Source organism: Centropristis striata, chromosome 18 (assembly GCF_030273125.1).
Source record: "Centropristis striata isolate RG_2023a ecotype Rhode Island chromosome 18, C.striata_1.0, whole genome shotgun sequence".
NCBI classification, from domain to species: Eukaryota; Metazoa; Chordata; class Actinopteri; order Perciformes; family Serranidae; genus Centropristis; species Centropristis striata.
The window spans coordinates 12229075-12250763 of NC_081534.1; the positions used below are offsets into that span (position 1 = coordinate 12229075).

Consider the following 21689-nt stretch of genomic DNA (forward strand, 5'->3'; position numbering starts at 1 on the left):
TTCCACAATTAAGATTTCTCATAAACAGCGTGAAGGTTGTGGGTGGAAAAACGCACGGAACGGGAAAGAATCCATTATGGCTCTAAATTACGTCATGATCTTGCTAAATGTTGGTCGTATATCAACCTGTGAGCTGATTCAGTTTTCACAAACCTTGAGGGGGATTATGCATTGGCGTCAGCACTTTCCGCTGTGATTGTTTTGGCAAAACGCAACCTCACCTTCCTCCTTTGTTGGAGGACGAACTGCGTCACTGGGTGACTGACCTATAACTGCCTTCCCCATGGCATCTGTCCTTGCTTTTCGAAAAGGTCTCCTCCCATGATGCGTCTCCTGAATTTATTTTGTTCTTAGGCTATGAAGAACACACACTGTAGGTTTCCTTATTATACACCAGCTGTTTGACATTCAACTAATTTCTCCCCAAGCTCCTTTCAAAACTTCCAGGTGTTATCACAATCGCTGCTAAGGGAGCATTTGGGGCTTGATTATTGTAGGGGGGGCATGATGATTCCGTTATCCTTTTTTAGTTTAATGACATTTCTTTGCCACATGGCGAATGCAGCCTGACACTTTTACAGGTCATTTTGGGGCACTGATGATGAAGCATTCACTGTAATTAACCAAGTAATGTCCAAATATCTTGATACTTTATACAATCTCATTAGTCTGTTCAAAAATCCCCAGTTTAAATTCCAATGTAATGTAATTACCTCTGCCAAAGAGGTCATGTTCTCCATACTCCTTGTTTGTCTGATTATGGAAAACTACTGGCCCGATTTTCATTACAGAACAGAAAAAAACATTACATTTTGGAGTGGCCCCTATCACATGACAAATACACTTTTTTAAAAACTTTTGTTAACATTGCGAGTTGAGACATTTGTGTTGCATTTGTGTGTTGGAAAAATGAGTGCCTCTTCAAGTCAGAACAACAACTCTGAAAGTCGGTGAAGATTTTGGTACACATTTCATGGCTGATCCGACCCACTTCCTTTTCTATTCTTTGTCACAAAAATTTTGGAAATAGCTGTCAACGTGTTGTTGAAACACTCTGAGCAATAAAATACAATGCATCTTCTTTTTAGCATCTATGTTGTTTCCACATTACGAATTAAAGCTCATGAACACACCAAAGTAGGAAGAACAACTTTAGATAGTCCCATTTCCCAAAAAAGGAGAAGCATGTGAATGCTCCATTGGTCCTATCAAAGGTCTGGGCTCTCTGTGTATTGTTGTGTGACTCTAGGGCGGCAATATCTGCCTGTGATTTTGTTGGATGGTCCACCACTTTTGGTTCAGACTTAAATATCTCAACATCCATTTGACAGATTGCGTAGAAATTTGGTGCACACATTCACAGCCCCAAGAAGATGTGTCCTGATAAATTTGGTGAACCCCTGACTGTTCTTCTAGCGCCACCTTGAGGTTCACATTTGTAGATTTGAACGAGAAGTCTCGTCAACTGTTGAATGGATTGTCATGACAGGTGGTGCATTCATGCTCCCCTCAGGATGAACTGTAATCACTTTAGTGATCGGTTGACTTTCAATGTAGCACCATCATCAGATTACATTTTTAATTTGTCCAATTTCTTGGTCTATGACTAAAAAGTTTGCTAACACACTAGACCGAGATGGAGAAAAAAAGAATTGTGAAGACATTGGGAAACTAGAGTGTGCATCTGCAGTGCAGGAGGAAGCCTGCTTTGGAGTCATTACCATTGCAAACATTTGTTCAGAACATTCTGTTCAAGCTCTGAAGGGGGAAAATGTTACAGTCAACCATTGCGGAGAGGAAAGAACATGTATTTGACAGTTTATTACCCATACCATTACTCTTCCCTGCCTTAAGAAAATGCCACTAGGTTTTGCTGACTCACTGTTGCTTAACTAACTATGTTGTTTATCATGGCAACAAGCACCTGCTGCACAGTAATTTTACGAAATGGGATAAAGACAGTCTTCCTGCCTCCTGGGACGGTGTGTGTGTCACCATGCACATAAAACCCCATTAAAATGGTTTCTCCTCTGAATGAGGTACATGCCTCTGTGAGGTGAAGTGGTGAAGTTGTACAAGTTATTGCTTGTCAGGCTGATCAGGGCAGGGACCCTGTCCGTGCTGAAGTGGTGCTATTTCTATTTCCACCCATCACACAGAACAGCTTCAGTATTGCTGCAGTAACTAGGTAACCCTAATCCACAGACAAAATGAAAAAAGGAACCAGAGTCTGTCTGAGAGAGCTCACCTTAATTCATTCCATCCAAATGCAGACAGAAGCTGCACACCAAGGAAAAAATGTTGACAACAACAAAGAGAGACAGGGAAGAAGCTAAAACACATTTTCTCATTTTTTCTCTCTCACACAAACACAAACTGTGGACTGTCAGAATAAAGCTTCGCAGTTGCATGATTTGAAGTAGTTGAGAAGAAGTTGAAATACAATTAATACCGAAATGGCAGTGAAATTAGAAGTGTTGGTTTAATCGTAAGTGTTGAGTGAAGTGGAAAGCGGAAAGGAGTTAAAGATGCATTTGAATTTCAAGCACTGAGAGGAAATGAAATCATTTAAGTGTGATAAATGTTGGCTGGAGGTATCAACTGAAGTGAAATCACTGAAAGTGGAACAATTCTCAGAAAAACAATGAGAGATGAGAGCAGTTGAAGTGTCATTTGAAGAACAATTTTTCTGAAAGAATAAAATGTAAACAATGAAAGCATTTAAATTACATAATACTGACAATATTATATACTATATAACTTAATACAATTATACATATATGTGTGTTTATATATATATGTATATCTATCCTTTAACAGTAGTCAATTCACTGCCACTGATTTATTTTTCCTAAACATAACCCCTTTAAAAAAATGTTCTTCCCCATAGTTACTTTCTCATTTCACTTGGTCGCAATATAATAATATGAATGCTGAGCTTCAATGCATGAGTCACTGTGAGTAAAATATTGTCGACTGGAAAATAAATAAATAAAGTTGCTTTCAAGGTCAGTGCACAGCGCTGTGGGCTAAGAAATGTGGATAGATGTTTGGATGTTTTTGATCTTAATCTTAGTCATATCAGCATCTGTGGTAGGAGATGTTAGTATGTACTTTAGATATAAAATATTTTATAAAGAACTTTTTGGCCCTGCACAACTCAAAATGATAGATCCATAAGTATTCAGGCTTCACGAACAGCAGGATAGTCCAAATATAACTGCAGGCATCAAGCCTCAGACCCAGAACTGCAACAAAAACAAGATAAGACACACATGACTCACAACTTCATAGCTAATATTGGTGCACCCCGGCTATCTTATTTGGGTTCCTTCACATCGGGAGAAGATCAAATCAGGCTTATTGTAAACAGGATATTATATTTACATGCAGCAACACCGAAACGGAATACTTGAGTATCCAGAATATTAACAGGATATTGATGTGCAGAGAAACGCACTCGGTCACAGCTGATCAAACGTTCTCTATTGCAGGGCGGCACGGCTCTCTGCACTCTGTTCAGCGGTACTAACAAAACTGCACCCAAAAGTCATTTTCAGAGGCAATGAGCCTGCAGAAGACAGAGCAGGCTCCGGTTCAGCTTTTACTGCATGTGACAGAAAAAAACTCCCCAAACTCCTGAAAGTCTTTTAAACAACATTTTGACTTTGTGACATTAAAAGTGTGTGAATACTGACAGTGCATCATTTTAAGCTAGAGTGGCATCGGACAGGAGAGGCTTGAGGTCATCGTAAAGGGGTAGTTTGGATTTTTTTCAAGTGGGGTGTATGAGGTGTAGATGGCAGGTGTCACGCCTCCGGTTTGGAGGAGCAGGCAGGAGTACAGGCATGCAAGTTGAGCAATGTACTGCTGTGGATGGGGGCAGCAGCAAAACTTATTCTAGCCACCTAAAGCATCAATATCACTTTAAGTTTATGCTATATTTAAAATATTTTCTGCTCTACTTCCTGCAGTGGCGTAAGGTAGTGATGACAGGCTCCAGTGCACGCTGTTATGATGGGCCCTAGTGAATGCTAGTTACACACACAGCATTAGGCGTATGTGCATTTTTGGCCACTTCTATGTTTTGAAAAGTTAAAATTGTTGGAAATGTGCTTAGCTTGTCAGTCTTGACAGATTCTGTGCCTAAACTAGCTACCTTATATTATTTGTCTCGTCACATGATCACATAGAGACTTGACATTGGACAACATCAACATACATATTACCCAGCAATCATTATTACATATCTGTATATGATAAAAACAGAATTATTTATTTAATTGGATAGTTTTTATAGCTTGTATAAAATAAGCATATCATTTTGTTTAAGATTGCTCCTGACTATATTACTATTATATTATATATATATATATATATATATATATATATATATATATATATATATATACATATATTGTTTGCACTTTGAGGACATATATAGCAAATCACAATTTTTTTGCAGACTGCTTTTTCCTTAGAAATGACCCAATAGGTGGTTTCTACAAGCAGCTCAATACCATCCACATTTACATTTATGACTTTCGCCCCCTGCCCAATAACAGCAAACCTACTGTTTATGTATAATGATGTGTGCACTATTTTTAGAATGCGCCGCTCTGTACCGCAAAACGCTCATATGTGTCGTTATGGGTGGTTCTTCTTGAACACAGGCGTGCTCTCTAAGTGACAACTGGGGCCGTGCTAATGCCCATCTACAGAGACGGTACCTCATAGAACCCTACTTCAATAAATCCAAACTCCCTTTAATCTTTCAAAATAAAGGTATAATGCTAAACTGCTGTCTGAGATTTCTCAGCCAGAAAAGTTTATGAGCATCTTTGACCAATGGTAATTTTTCGAGGTATTTCTGATACAAAAAGCCTTGTATCATATCCAAATTGATTTTTCCATCACAGTTGATCCCCATGCTGAGACTGGCAGCGTTGTCTACTTCCAGTATTTGGCTCAGCTTTGAGTAAACTTCATCCCCCACTGAGCAAAACACTATATTTCTATGACTCATGTACTTGTCAGAGACGGGCAAAGAAATGAGGAGGAGAAATAAAAAATAAAAAAAAGGGAGGAAGGAAATAGAGATAGTGGAGGAGGAGAGAGAGGAACAGAAGCAGGAAGGAAATAGCAAGAGAGGGAGAAAGTATGCGAGAAGGAGGGAGGAGAGAGGTGCTTTGGGAGCTGAACATTATTTAGACTAAATGAGGTCAAGACCTTGAGATATACTCTGAATCTCAAATGTAGTTGCTCACATTTGCAGCTCACTGTGTATGTACACACTTGTGTATGGCTGTGTGTATGTGTGAGTGCTGCCTTGTGTCCATGCAGTCAATAGAATACCAACCAGGTCAATGTCATTTATTCCTACACTTAAATCCTCCTTTGAACAATAAGACCTCTTTTATCCCGGTAATATGTTTAATGCCTCATACAAACACACACACACCTCCGTCACTGTCTGCCCGTGTCTTCCTCTCTTACCACATTTCTTTCTCCCTTTCCCTATCTCCTCCTCTGTCGTTTGCGGGGTAATAAGGTCACTAAAAAGCCGACCTTACATTGACCGCACCTTCCTGCATCTTCGCTCCAATCAGCCACCTCCTGCAGGTCGCCTTGGAAACAGACAACCAATGGGATAGCACATCAGGGAGCAAAGGTGTTCAGCTAGTGTGGACTGCTATATCACTGTCTAAACACTGCACACACACACATACACACACACATTTAATGCTATCTTTGTTTTTTGTAACAATTGCTGCACACACAGTATTGTAGCCCCTTTATTGTTCCATTTGCAGCTGTTATTGTTTTCAGGTTTGTGAATGGCTTCAAACGGAGGTGAGACCAAAGAGAGAGAACAATGTGAGGTACACCTCTGCGTTTAGTTACAAACCCGGCACAACAAAGCCCTGTCAGAGTGGGTGGCGGCGGTGAGGTTTTCATTTTGACGATAGCAACAAATACGGGACTGTCTACCAGGACATCGTAACATCGTCGAAGCAATACAGGGAGCTGAAATTCAATTTCAGTGATCACAATCTCACTAATGTTTACCCTCTGCGCTATAATTGAGACATTGTAACAATCCTTTTTTTTCTTTCTTGTAGGGTTGTATAAGAATATGTGTGTTAAAACAGTGTCAGCTCAGCTGGGAAACCATGAAACTTTAGGCTCACCTTGAGGTTGTCATTGAAGATAGCAGACAGTCATCCTGTGTGTGTGCGTGTGTGCATGTGTGTGCGTGTGTGTGCGTGTGTGTCTGTGCGCGTGGGTTTGTGTGTGTGTGTGTGTGTGTCCATTGATTCATTTGCTCTATTTTGGAGCAAAACACCACAGAGCTGTTCTGCTCCACTTACACCAACACCTGTTTTCCCTGTCTGTTCCAACAATTACTTCAGTGTCCATGCTCTCTGTTACCTGTCTGTGTGTCTATCCATCTATCTGTCTGTTTCTCTGTCTGTCTATCAGTCTGTCTGTCTGTCTCAATGTGTGTCTACAATAATCCCTCTGTTTCTGCTGCTCTCTTTGTCTCTAGTTGATGGGGTTTATCTACGCCTGCTATGTGGTCAAGCTCATTTCAGAAGAGGAGGATAGCTGTAAGTACACAGGCACACACATGCATCTACACACACATTTTACAGCAGCTGAAAAACATTTGATGTCTGTATTCATCCTGCAGTAAAAGTCACACTTTCTCTTTTTGCTGAGCTGGGCCGTCGGTGCTACGCCTGTTAAGCTTTCCATTAAGACACATATGCAGTTTAATGTGAGAACCGAGGCAGCGCCACCATCAATTGTCATTAATTTATAACAATGCCTCCTTGATTTCAGAGTGAGGTAGAAAAAAGCTGGCACCCCATTTCTCAGTTACAGTTGATTTTTGTGACAAGCTAGCAGATTTATCAGCTGTAGCTAGGTAGTTAATTAAGCTAATGTGAGCTCAAAGAGTTGGTTGAAAACTCTATCTTAACACAATTTTTTTTACTCTTTTTAAAACAAACTAGCTACATTCACAGACATCAGTTGTGGAGCTGGGGAGTGGGAGGACAGAGTCACAGGGAAATGAATGTAACTTAGGTGGCTTATATCATTATGTGTGCATTAGCCTGATCAGGTTGGTTTAGCAAATGCTAGCCAACATTTTGATGCAGTGTTAGATGTTGACCTGGAGATTAATGTTAGTTAGGGCATGTTCAACGTTACTAATATTACCATTTTAACAATGATTACAGCCTTAGTTAACCTCCCCAGCCAAAGGGCCACCTTACTCAATGCTAAATTAGCCCCTATGATGATATTAGCAAAGCTAATACTGTCTTAATGAATTAAACAATTTGCTTTTGGATTTGCTCTGAGACTAATGAAACATGGGAAGGTGCCAACCTAACTGAAAACGACAGAAGCTAACTATCTTGTGATAGTTTTTCATTTAGTTATTGTGGTCATTAAATCAATTTATAACATATTATCTTATCCCTATCCTTTAATTGACCAAACAGTAACTGCAGTAGCTTAAAAAAGGTTTTAAGGAACATTGGCTGGGGTCACTGGAGTGTAAACTTCCTTGAATCCAGTAAAGAGCAGGGTAGAGCCGCTAATGTTTAACAATGATAGGATCCAGATGGCTTCCACACAGTAGATGTGCCATTGTTAACTGTGCTTTTTAACCTAACCTGTAACTTCACAAAACGTTTGGTATGAAGTATTTCTTGGCCTTGGAAGTAAAAATGTTTGTTATTGTAGGTAGTAAGCTAGTTAGCAGGGTAGGCTAACATGTGTAGCTCATGTTGTTCCTGTTAGCTCTTGTGTTTTTGGCTTTGGAAAGGTTAAAAAAATATTGCACCACGCAGTTATTAGTCATGATTGCTAGCTATAACTCGACAATCACTGTTGGGGTGGAGGTGGTCAAACTTGTGAAGTAAATTCAACCTGTTCCTCTGTTTTCGCTTCATCCCTATTTCCTCTTGTTCACTCACTTTATAAAAAAACAGCAGGTTTGAATGAACAACCATCTTGGACTGAGGGCCTTTACTGACACTTAGACAGAAATCAAAGTGAAACCTGTAGCCTCCAGCTTTTGCAGCCAGGCTCATTCATTTACAGTGACAAGCGGAGAAGAAGACGAGAGACAGAGTGTGAAGGATGAGGAGTAGATTCACGCTCGATCAAAGTTGTCTTTTATTCATACGTCTCTCACAAATAACACTTTGAACCATCATCACCAAGGAAAGGTCGTACATAGAATCAAAATGGGCGAGGAGGCAAAGCTCAACAAAGCAGGTTCATGCATCCATTCATACATCATTTATCCTTATTCAGTCTTTTATCAATAAACCAATTCATCAATACAACCATGTTGATTGGGAAGTGCAGCCATTGACAGTGCATTTAAAGTGTAATAATAGAACCCGATGAGTAAAATGAGGCAAATCAACATGGTAATTTTGCGGTTGTCATGTTTTAAATGCAGTGCGTGTCTTTGAGCATTAACATGAATGAGCCCATTTACCTGAGGCCATCAGTTTAGTTATTCCATTAAAGTAGACGCAGCCGTTCCTGCGGGAGGATCAATACGCAAGCATGTCTTATTCAACACGGAATTGAGGGTGATGTTTGCCAACACATAAATATTGATAGGTTGATAAATGCCGACGGGATCAGTGGAAATAACGTTTTCCTGCTCTTTTTCTTGTCCAAAGCAGCTTGGAGATTGAAATTGATGAGCAAAATTATTTCCATTTATAATAAAACTGTGGATTAGCACTGGATACAAGACCTGCGTCAGCCTCAGAAGGCTCCTAATATGACAAAACTACCTTCGTGTTCAATGAGGTCACAAATAAATATTAAATCATCACATCATTAAAGTTAAAAAGCAGTTAAAAGCGACAGAAGCCTGTATTCATCCCACTTTTATGGAGTATAATTTTGTTTCAGGGGTTATTTTGAGATGAGAATTTTTCAACACTGCATTTTAATAAGCTTTGTGATGACAGGAAACCTAAAATGCCACTTGTTCCGTGTGTGAATAATTAATGTCTAACAGTTATTATTTGGCCTTTACTTAACTGTTGTATTTTGGCCCTTGGCTCTCGATGCTGCACATTAGCTGCTTGTTTTACACCCAGAGAGAGTTTATTGGAACTGAACAACAATTTCAGATGAGATTGAGCTTGAGGAGTATTCTGTGTATCCATGTGAAAGTTAATGAGCTTAGTGACACGTAAGATGCTGCTTCATTCTTATCTTCAGTGTCACAGCTGAGATCATAGGCAGAAGATTAAGATTGTAACTTGTATCAATTAGTTTCTTGTTTAAAGACCAAAAAGAAGAAGTCATGTGGTTGTTTGTTCATGATGCCACCACTGTGAATTAAATCTAAAGAAACCACATCGACACAGCCCTGATGATGCAAAAAAAATCCCCCTGAATGTTCTTTCCAAACTTAAGCTTTAACTGTGTAGAAATGAGTATTTAATGTTATAAATAAACACTTTGAATTCCCAGGGCTCCAACAACACACTGTGTATAAGAACTGTAGCCCCTGGTCTGAAAAGTGAAGCCAATGTAGTGCCTTAAGTATGCATTCTTTCTAATGGCCAGCAGGGGGCGACTCCAATGGTTGCAAAAAGAAGTCTATTAGACGTCTATAAGAAAATGACCCTACTTCTCACTTGATTTATTGCCTCCATTATAATTTTCCTTGTGAGTTTTTGGCCTCTATCCATATTCAGCTGCTTATTTAACATCATTAAACATCACAGTAAACAGTTAACCGCACCCTGCTGGGCTTGGAGTCTGTGTGACCTCCCCAGCTCCAACCTCTGGTCCAAATATGGTCACTTCTGGCAAAAAAACAAGATGTTGATGACTTGAAGGCCAAACTCTTTAAACAAAACCAAAGTTCGCAAACCAATGCTGAACATCATGGTGACTAAGTCCACTTCTTTGTCAATGGCTTGAACAAATTTAGACAGATTTTTAACACCACTCATCAACACTTAAGAATCTATTCATTCATTTTGTGAGCCAATTGAAAGTGTTTTGGAAGCTGGAGCCTGGCATTTATTGGGCATAGACAGGGTATACCCTGGATGCATTATTATGAATCCTACTGCGTATTATTCAGGCACTATGGTCAGGCATTCGTGCTCACACAAGGTACCAGAAGCCCAATGTGTTCAGGCCCTGTCCCCTGACCAATGGGTTATCCTTACCCTAACCACTAGAGGTCAAGGACTAACCTCAACCATTAACACAGATGTGTAGAAAAGATCGGGTTATGGATCGGGAAGCTCCTATGCAGGGCGTGTCTTCATAATAGTTTCATAATAACATACCCTAGACAGGTCGCCAGTCTATTACAGGGCTAAAACATGTGGACAAACACATTTACACTCGTATTCATACCTACGGGAAATTTAGCCTCCAGTTCACCTCTATTTTAAATGAACCAAGAGCACACAGAGACAGGGAAAGCATGCAAACTGCACACAAATGAGCAATAATAACGTGATCCACACAAGTGATTTTCACACTTCTTCTCAAGGGACAAATGTTATCAGACTGAATCAGGATTCAAATTGAGGTTTCAGGCCATTATTAAGCCTTAATGAATATGTACGCAATGGCAGCATCATGTCACATGCATCATTTTCATGTGACAAGAAGATAATTTTCTCTGCGGAATGATTTTTGGGGATTCATTGTAATCTTCGTGTTGCCGAGCCTTAAGTCCAGAATGTGTCTGTGGAAAAGCTCTGCCTGATAATGCAGTCCGGGAGACTAAACAATAATCAGAGAGCTTTGTCGGAAAATGCGCCTTGGGTGAAGAAGCTAATACTCACTGAGGACCAATGAAGAGTTTGAGTTGCTGAGAAAGCTAATTACTCTGATAATTATTCTGTGCATGTGTGAGTGAGTGTGTTGAAGTGTGTGTATAGGTGTGTGTGTGTGTGTGTGTGTGTGTGTATGTGTGTGGGAGATTATTCATTATAGTGAGTGTTATCTGTCTCACAGCTCCTCGGATGTGTCAGACAGATTGTTATCAAAAATACACACATCAACAACATGTGTACAGATGTACACACACACACCTAACACTGCAATCTTTGTATGATAAATCTGTCAAAGGGGAAACCTTGGATACACAAAATAACCAAATGCAACAATAATTTAAAATAATCTGACCTAAATTTATCGGAAAATCTGTTCTTTTTACAGATCAGATGCCGTTTCTGGCTCCTGCAGAGAATTGTTCATGTTCCTATGTGCTTATTGGACAAGCCTGCGCCTTATGAATCACATATCTGAATTTTTAAATTGAGCCGCTACAGCTTGATAGGCAGCACACTGACAAGGTTAGAGGCTCCATTTCCTCTTGCGTTCAAAGGGTCGAGCAGGGCAGAAAGTCTGCTGAGACTATTTGACTGCAGCATGAATCAGCAGGAAAGCCTCACCGTTCACACCAGGCCATTCTTCCACAAAAGGATCCGCACAAAGAAGAAGCACATCAAGCACAAGGCAAGGTCTCCGCATTGTCTGAGTGAACAGCCATAATGAGGCGAATGATCATAAAATATCACAGTATTGCGGCAGGCCCGGGAAAAAAACTGCTGATAGACAAAGAAGATCATCTGTTGTCCCGTTGTGTGGTGTAATCACAATTTCACATGAATGCATTAAGAGGATTTAGGGAGAAGTGTGAAAACTCACAGCTGAGATATGGTGGCTTATAATGATTTTTTACACAACTTCAACAGAATTAAAAGAACAAGGAAGGTATATAAGGACAGATAGACTTGAGGGGCTCTTAAAAACTTCAAGACTGTGATAAAAAGACAACACCTTTTATAGCTTAAAGTGTTTGTTCAGTCCAAAGATTCTTTGGAATCAATTAAAAGTCGTAGTATTTTGTGAAGAGAACAAAATAATGATTGGGGATTATGATGACAAGATACCGCTATGAATTCTGTTTATTGACACAAGAGCCAGCAGCTGGTTAGCTTAGCTTAGCATAAAGACTATAGATAGGGGGAAACAGCTAGCCTGGATCTGTTAAGTTGAAATCTGCATACTAGAACTTTGCAATTTGACTAATGTTATGTTTAATCCGTACAGAAAACGAATTGAATAAAAAATGTAAATTCATACTTTTAATCACAGTGTGTAATGTAGGGGTTTCTAAATCAAACCATGATGAGGTTGTGAAATAGCATCAGATCATGAGAGTTGTTCACAGACAAGATAATATTGAAGTTTTATTCATGTTATTTAAGTCTAATGAACTAGGCAGGCTGACTAACTTAGCATTAATTTCCTAAGTTAGCATTAGATGAGTCATTATTTGGTAAATTCAATCAGTCGGTAGCTGCTTAAACAATATTTGATGCCCATCTGAAGTTGAACAACATTACCCTAAATTTAAACATTGTAGGAAACATTTGGTATCATGAAGGTACCAAAAAACATAACCCAGGCCTAGACATGTTTTTTTTTTTTTTTTTTTTTACATTTTAATGCAGAAATGTTGCATATTACACTTTTAAGGTGATAAACACTGAAAGCCAAGAATAGTTTACATACTTAGTATACAAGTTAATTAGTGAGATTTTGAGAAGCCGGGTGAGCTGTTTAACCTATTTCTAGTCTTTACGCTAAGCTAATCAGCTGTGGTATTAATAAACTCATCAAGAAAGCAAATACGACAAACTTTTTCTTTAAAAGGAGAGTTATGGCATTATATTCACTCCACTCACCATCATGAGGTGTAAAGAAGAAGAATACACTACAGCTCCATACATATTAATTAATGTAAGTGATGGCAGGTTTTTTTAGAGGCATACTAATAATTAGTGTAATTGCCTGAGTGTGTTTGGCTTCAAAATGATGTTTGCACGTACTGCTTCTTGGAGGCTTAAGGTATACTTAAAGCTACTTTCATCTCTGCAGTGACAGCCAAATTCCACATTGTACTTGATGTTATGAAACCTCACTCAATAAATAAAAAAGTATGCCGCTGATCAAGGCGAGGAAGTACCCTTTTATGAGCTCTACAACATCAAAGTAAAAAAAAATATCATGGCTTCCTCTCTTCAGAAGTCCAGGCTCTCTGCCTCAGTCTGAGGAAAGCAACCACCTGCTGGCAGCTCCTCAGCCCGGGAATCTGCCGAGCAATCCTAGATAATTTAGGAGTTAAGAGTATTCTCAAGGCATAAATATATCGCTGCATAAGTCTTAGTCTTCCTCCTAAAAATAGAATTAAATTAGCATCGCAGGATTCTCATCGGTTAAGGCCAGATTTCGCTGGAAGCGGTTTCATGCCTACAACCCTGATTAGCTCTAAGAGCAGCAGCGATAGAAGTGGTGGTTTTGGTGCAAAATGTACTGTTGAGACCTCTGTAGGGTGTAGGAGGCCTAATGCAATGAATCATCTGTGGTGGGAGGTTCCCAGCTGATCACCATGACGGCATACGCTTTCTCTAATTGATGTTGTTTGTGTGCAGTTGATTTTATAGGAGGGTTTGACTCGTACGGTTACCAGGGGCCTCAGAAGACCTCCCACCTTCAGCTACAGCCCATGTACATGTAAGTATAATTACAATCTGTCCATTTATCTACACATGTATCTACTAATGCCTTTTTTAAATATTTAGTTTCTTATCACATACTCACAATAGTAGTTTTAAACATGAGGATAAAAGTGCATATTTTGTGCTAAATGGTGACCAAAAGTCCAAATTTCATTCCTCAAATACACTCCAGGGGCATTGTTACAAAAAAACCCACCTTAATCCTTTTTAAACTCATGGCTGTGTCCTATCCTGTCAGGGACTTATTGTGAATTATCTTATTTTAAAAGTACAGTGCTTAACACATTTATTAGACCACCGGTTTATGCCACAGCTGTCCTAAATTAACAGCATTAGTAAGTACCAAAATCATTTTTTATGTTTCTGTGATGGTTAATACACCACTATGTAGAAACTCTTTAACCGAAATGATGTTTTCAATGCTAAAATATAATTATTATTGTTATCCATGAATTTTCAATTTTACTGTTCCTGAACAGAAAATTTGTTTTAGTGGTTGAATGTTCTGCTTGATTAATTTCTGACTTCTCAGAGCCCAGTGAGCCGGCTCGAATCTGGGTATAAAAAGCTGAATTCAGTTTGTTATTTGCCAAATAAATAACAATAACATTTTACTGTGTCTAATTTCTAGTCAAAATTACTTATTACACTTAATACATTTCTTAATTACAGAAATCTTAATAGACTTTTTTATTAAAAATTTTCACTTGTTCCATTTGCAGATTAATTCAGATTAATCGTTTAAGCAGTCGATGGACTGGGAAATTTAAAACATCGTCATATGGATTGAGTAGCCTTTAAGTGATTGTTTTTCATTATTCATGACCTAACAACAGTGCTGCTGCCTTTATTTTGAATTTAGGAAAAGTGTCTATGCCATCCATAAGAAATCCCTGTTAGGACAATTCTGTATAAAATAGGGGTTTTCCTAAATGCAGTTAGTAAAAAACATGTTTCTGTGATACCAAAAACCCTAAATGAATCATCCTGAACAGAGATAAAGGATTTCAGACTTTTACGCGTGTGACGAGGCCCCAGATCTTCAAACCCTCTTAAATTCCACCCCACCATCACCAGCAACCAGTGTTTAGGGACAAATTTTAATCTGTGTTTGATATCTTGAGTTGTGCAGTGAGGATGATATAAGCACATTCTCGCTGTATCAGCATAATGGCTTATCATTTATCAGCCCAAGGTCTTATCAGTTATCACTGTTGTAGCGCTTTATCACTTCTCTCACACATGGCAAATAAAGGTGGGGTATGTGATGAAAGCCACTGCATCCTTGATGTAATTCTTGCTGAAGCTGTGTTTCATAATTAGCTATTTTACCCCCATTGACTGAAAAGGACATCCTGTTTTTGTGTTTTCGGGAGCTTTTCTTTTGTGTTTTGTAGGCTTGTTTTGTCGTTTTTATGATGCTTTCCAGAGATTTAAACCACATATTCTAGTGTCGTTGCGATCTTCAGCTATTCTTAGGCCTGAAGAGCCAATAGGATAACACAAAATGAGTCTGAGTCCAGGCTCAGACAGCCCTGCATCAATCTCGCTGTCTCTCTTCGTTCTGTGGAAAGCGCCAAGCAATACAGCAAAAGCTTACACCGCTGTAACAAACAACAATACAAAATAATGGCGATTCCACTGATATGCAGCAGACAGGTGATCAATAACTGTTTTTATTAGAGAAAAGATCCAGAGCGAATTAGAGCGAGATGCAGACGCAGAGAGAGAGAGAGGGATGGAGAAATTGAGATCAAGATGGGCAAGTGACTAGTGGATAGGGAGAAAGAGAGAGAGAGAGAGAGGGAGAAGGGAAACACGGAGTGATGGATGAAACGCAGGACTAAACAAAGAAGAAAGGCAATAAAGGGCCATTCTGTAGTTTTATATGTCCCCTGTGGAAGTCATAACACAGATCATAAATCATCGACCCCCAAGATAATGGCTGCAAACACACACACACACACACACACACACACACAAAGAGCTGGAACATAAATACACACACAGATGCAAGGACTTACACGCACACACTTAAAGACCGCATATACGCACACACTGGGACACACACAGTAAATGTGCTGATAGACATCTTGTGCTTGTACATTAATGCACACATGAGTATAGACGCGCAGATATGCACACACACTTGCTCAAACATCATCAATATGCTATCATTGTTCCCCAGCTGTTGTCCCTTCACTTTGGTGTTTATTGGCTCCGGCCAGAGGGACCAATAAAAACAGCATCAGCCGTACCGTCCCAATGGAAACCTCCCACACCCAACCACCCCCACACACACATGCGCACACACATACAGAAATAACTTTACAATAATTACTGCCTCCGGAATTTTGTAGAAAGATGCGCGCCTTTGCAAAGAAAATGAAAGATCAACTTATGTTGACCTCCAAAAGCATGTGTTTCTTCATGTGCATTCAAATGAGAGTAGTTTAGCATAATCCCAAACACATCTTAACACCTAGAAAGAAAAAACAACAACAGTAGAGAGCCAAAATATTCTGACTGTAAAGGTCTTTTCTCAGTTTTTCCACAACTGATGTTTTATTCCTGCATCTGTTGTTACAGCCTCACAATTAAGCTCTTGGTTGCACTTGTTGCCAGTTAGTTTTGTTCAGAGGAAAGAACTAATTATATTTGTAACTAAATAGATTTAGACAGAGAAAATTTATTTAAACATTCCTGGATGCTGTGTAAAATATAAGTAAAATCAGAATGCATCAAATTCAGAATGAGTGTAGGTGTTTACAAAAAATAAGTTTCCCAGTTTGAGGATTATCTGGTCTTTATACTGTATTTAATTACCTGAAAGTTGCAAAGGATATGAAAATGATGCATTCTGCTTTTATAACATTTTTCATCTCGTCCCAGCTTTTCTGGAATCAGGGTTGTATGATAGCTATTAGGTCTCTTAACAAGAGAATATGTAACTTTACTCAAACGACAACCACAGGACAACGCTAAACTCTAAACAACTACTACTATAACTACTTATCTTAGTTAGCTAAAAGCTATTGTAGCATAAGTGGAGAAGAGTCACTAAGGGTTTTGTAGGTTTCTTTTATTAAAATAGATACATATTTGCAACATATTTGCTGAAACTGTCACAATATACTGATACTACAACTATGCTCCTTCGGTGAAGACTGATTAATTAGCTAGCTAGCTTGCTAATTCCACCATGCTGTCATGCTACACTGGTTAATATGACAGAAAAAGAGCCAAACAAAGTAGTGACTCATCTGGCGACAGCCTGCTCTTTCAACTCTTTTTCTGTAACTAAAGTAGCATGAAAGGTATAATTTGCAAACTAACTAGCTAACTAGCCAGCTGATAAATGAGTCGAACTTAAAAATTTAATTTAGTCGATGCTTTGTATAGTTAATTTTCTGTAACCACTGTAGCATTAAATCAAGGGGAAATTAGCAAGTTAGCTAGCTAACTAGCCAGCTGTGTCTCCAGCTTTGTGGGGATTTCTTGCAAATGTCATTAGGGGACCAAGGAATCTGCTTTTTTCACAGATTTTCTGTCTCATGTGCTACTGTCAGAATTAAGTGACACGTTCAGCAAATGTGACTAAAAGTTATTTTTTATAAAAGTTATATACTGGACATTTGAGTCTTTAAACTAATTCAGTAATGTCCAATATACAACAATAGAGTTTGCATACATTAGCCACCAATTGTTCCAATTGAGCAACAACAGATCTTATGATTTCAACATTTGGTTTGTAAAAGGAAGATTCATTATTTCTTGTCTTAAAAAGGTACACAGTAGTCTTTATACAACTGTCAAACACATTTTATCAATTATATTGATTCCTCTGGCAGTCAATCAAACAGATGGCATCATTTCATGCTTAACATGTATTTCTTCTTAATAGTTTGGAGAATAGTATCAAAGTCAGAATACCCATGTGGATGTGCTCAAGGCAAGCTGTCTCTGGAGTATTATTATCTTTTATAAAACACAGGACAAGTGCTTCTGATGTCCTCATTCAACATTATGTTATTCAGCTTATTTACCAGAGAGAATCACTTTATCAAGGACGAAACTGACTAAATGCAGCGCTAAGTATTTAATCATAACACTCTTAATCTTTACTGTCCTCAATTATACCTGAAACAGCTGCAGTTTAAGAGGTTCACATAAACATTTACCTTTAAATCTATAGTGAAGCAATAAAAAGGATTCAGTCACTGTTTTGTGTAACACTCTCCTCTCCTCTTCACTCAGGTCAAAGTAAACCCAGGAGCTACTCCAGCAGCGCTGCCTTACCAACCACCACGGCTTAACATCCTGCTTTTACTACTCCGACTGTCTTTTAATAAACAACGACCAAGACACAGACAAGTAGACAGGATACAGAGGACACTTAAGATATTTCAACCTACAAATCCCCCTGGTACTTGGTCAGTTTGCTTCCCTGGTCTGCCTGTCTGCTGTTTTTACTGGAGTCAGAGCTGTTCCTGATGAAACACTGGCCTCGTGTGGTTGAACACAGCAACTGCAGGACATGTGAGCAACACTAGTACAGGCAGCTCCGGTAAAAACTGCTTTTCATTCCTTTTTTTTTTTTGGTCTCTGAGGGACGCATTCAGGAGCCAATGACTTGCTTCCTGTTGTGATGTTGGGCATCTGCATTAAGAGGCCTGTCGGAGATCTACTGACGTGTTTCTTCCGGCTTCCAAGGACGGAGATCTGCTGTCAGAGAGATGTTAACATGTAGCCCTCAAGCTACTGCAGATAAGTGCAGATATGCCTGACCAAAGAATAAAATAAAAAAAAGACATATTCCTGTACACATTAGAGCCTGTTAAACCATCTTTGCAACTTTTTCCTCTTTGTGCCTGACACATCAGACACTGGACTCCCAACCAAGCATCTACTAACAAGACTACCGATAAAGGAATGTCAGACATCTTTTTATTCTCAGATTACTTTTTGGTGCATTTGGGTTCTTGTTGCAGCAAACATGAGAGCTCAATACAAGTGTCTGGACTCTGGCACGAGTACACGCCACACATTTTATTCTGTTGTTTCATCAGAAACATTGAATGTCAAATAACAGTGTAGATTTACATACCTATCATTCCATATGTGCATGTGCATAGGAAACATTCACATACACAGGCATTAAATGATGCATATGTGAATTCACACATGCATGCACACACATACACATAACAGATGTATTTACTACTAATGTGAATCTTAATGTTTACAATAGAAATTCAGTCCGACAAACAGATAGACAGGCAGACCGGGAGACTTTCTGCCATATTAATACAGACAGGACAGCTGTTCCAGATGTGTCTTTTGGTCTCCTGCTGTCTAAATATTTTGTCTTCCATCCAAGACAGATCAGTAGAGGTAGATTGAGACAGAACATGATGAAGAAAACAACCCCAGGAGATGGGATGAGGTCAGGCAACATTTTCCCTTCCACCTTTGTCCTTTTGTAGCTCTCAGTGCCAGGCTGCTTCCAGTGTCACTCAGCAGGCAGGTGTTTCTTTTTTTCTGGATTAAAAAAAAATCTAGAGGCCAGATCAGCCTAATCTGCAGCATCCACCTCTTCCCAATAACAGAAATAATTCAGAATATCTCCCGAATAACACAAATATTACAGAAATGACAATCACAGTCAGAGTGGCCTGAATCACATCATGGATTGGCATTTTTTGTACCATAAAAAATGAGACAAAAAGCTGAAAAATGGCTGCCATCATCATGTGGGAACAGAAAGTTTTTTCTAAGTAAGATTATTTGATTTTGATTTATATATTTCATCTCCAAACCACCTTGTGGATGACAAAGATTGGCAAAAGAAGGGGAAATGAAACGACCGAGGCTGGGTCTCCGATGACACTGCACGCGTTCAACCGTCGGCTGCAGTCTAACGAGGACAAAAATTGTACCAGAGAGATGCCGGAGTCAGAGCAGCTCCCTCTCTTCACCTCACCACTCAAATTTTAATGTTGAAAGTGCCAACTGTATCACCACACGGACAACCGCAGAGCCTGATTTCTGAAAGCCACAGACTGGGACCAAAAATAATGAGTCTCAGATTCACTTTTCTTGGGTTCACGTGTAAGGAAAAATAGCGAGGATATCACAAATCAGAAAATTCACATTTGCATTCCAAGCGGCCAGCAGGTTTTCTCTTTTATTCTGCTCAGAAAAATCTCCTGAATTCTTCTGGAAATGTGACTAAACATTTGTGTTGCAATCACTGGACCAAAAGCTTGAGGCCTTCTCCGTCAACCAAGGAACATTTCTGGATGGAAACACTGACCACTAAGGATGGACTATCCCCCTCTACAAAATACAAAGTCCACCCCCCTCTGCCAGTTATCTTCAGCAGTTCATGTTTTGTAACAAAACTCTGTGGGTTACGTTCAGAGTCGCTGCCCCGACAGTCACTCCGGAGGACAGAATTTTGTGTGTTTGCATGAGGTGTTTCCAAACTGTTGCGTATTTAATCTCATGCTGCGTGTGACTAACTAGCTACTTAAAAATGGGAACTGTTTGGTTTGTTGAATGCTCCTCAACTCTCTTCAAAGAGTCCTAAATGTGAACTTTGTGATTTTTTTCTATTAATAACAGTCTGAAATGTCTGCCGAGTAACGGAGAGAAAATAGCTACTACAATGTAAAACGATGAAATGTAACTTTGAACTTCTAGACGTTTTTTAATCACATGTGGCCGTGTTTACTGTTTTTTCTAGTTGACTACTAATGTATGATGTTGTGTACAAGTGGGACTACTATGTTTTATTTCTTCTAATTGTACAGTGTATTTTGAAATGGGAGAGTAAGAGGAGAATAGGAGGAAAGGGAATTAGTTGCACTATAGTCTGTAATTCTTTCATTAAGCATTCTGTCAGGGCTGGAAATTCACTTTCACTTCAGCGCATAATTAACTTTACAATATTCATTAAGAGTTGAATTGTCAACCGACACCTCACGTTGCTTTTTAATAAATGAAATGAGTGCAGACTGCAAGTGTCTTTTTGCAAAATTCAAATCAGGAACTAACGCTATGAAAAAGGGTCACATATCCATTGTTTAGAAGCTTAATTGAAAAGATAGTTGGCTGTGTCATTAGTACATTTGAACTGAAAGTGAATTTATTAATTTATTTGTTTTTAATTGAGTCGATCCAGTCAATATTACCTGACACTGTGGAACCAATATCAACCTAAACACCAATCTGGCAGATATTAGAGAGGATTTCAGATATATAATGTGACCCAAATCTGTGTGTGTGTGTGTGTGTGTGTGTGTGTGTGTGTGTGTGTGTGTGTGTGTGTGTGTGTGCGTGTGTGTGTGTGCGTGTGTGTGTGTGTGTGTGTGAGAGAGAGAGAGAGAGAGAGAGAGAGACTTTGTACCACAGAACATTGTACTTTTCTGTGTCATGGTGAACAGAACACTTAACCCAGAACCTGCAAAGCCACAACAATAATACAAGTGATTCCGAAGGAAATTGCAGAATTCATCAAAGATTGTTAATGAACAGCAATAACAACAATAATAATATATTTTAAGTAATAATAGAGACCGAATCTACAGAGTTTGTTATTATCTTCACAGTTGCTTGATCACATTTAGACTTTGGAAGAGTCAACAGAGCTTTTTTGTCTGTAGATCTAAGAATGCCCATTCAGAGTTAAACATTTGCAGAAGAAACTGGAGGCGAGCTGTTATTTTATTGAGTGGTGTCAATAAACATTCAGTCAGGCTATTGTAATGTTCTGAATCATTACAAATCTCTTCTATACAAATCTACTCTATTTGGAAGCTTTGAAGTTGTGGCAGGAGTATACAATTGCAGTTATTACCACAATTTGGTGCTGAGTAAATGTATTAATAATAGGAAAAGGCATTTGACTACATTTTTTATTTTATTTTTTTTTACAAAATTTCAGAATAAATGTTCCATTTGATATGCAGCATCTTCAGCTTTATTCAAACTATATTTGATAAATATTGTGACATGTTCAAGAATTTAACACCTCTGAAAACTTAATTAAATATAAAAAAATCTTTAATTTTTATGACT

At 38.8% G+C, this 21689-nt stretch overlaps 1 protein-coding gene across 1 annotated transcript in view; it reads left to right on the plus strand.

Moving 5' to 3' along the window:
- The window catches only part of nkain2 (sodium/potassium transporting ATPase interacting 2), a 97472-nt gene extending 76329 nt beyond the window's left edge, over positions 1 to 21143 (plus strand). Inside the window, exons 5-7 of the mRNA XM_059355926.1 lie at positions 6551 to 6611; positions 13521 to 13602; positions 17865 to 21143. Of these exons, the coding sequence (XP_059211909.1) occupies positions 6551 to 6611; positions 13521 to 13602; positions 17865 to 17874 (153 nt within the window). The 3' untranslated portion in view covers positions 17875 to 21143. The remainder of the gene's footprint in view (positions 1 to 6550; positions 6612 to 13520; positions 13603 to 17864) is intronic.
- Positions 21144 to 21689: the final 546 nt, after the last annotated feature.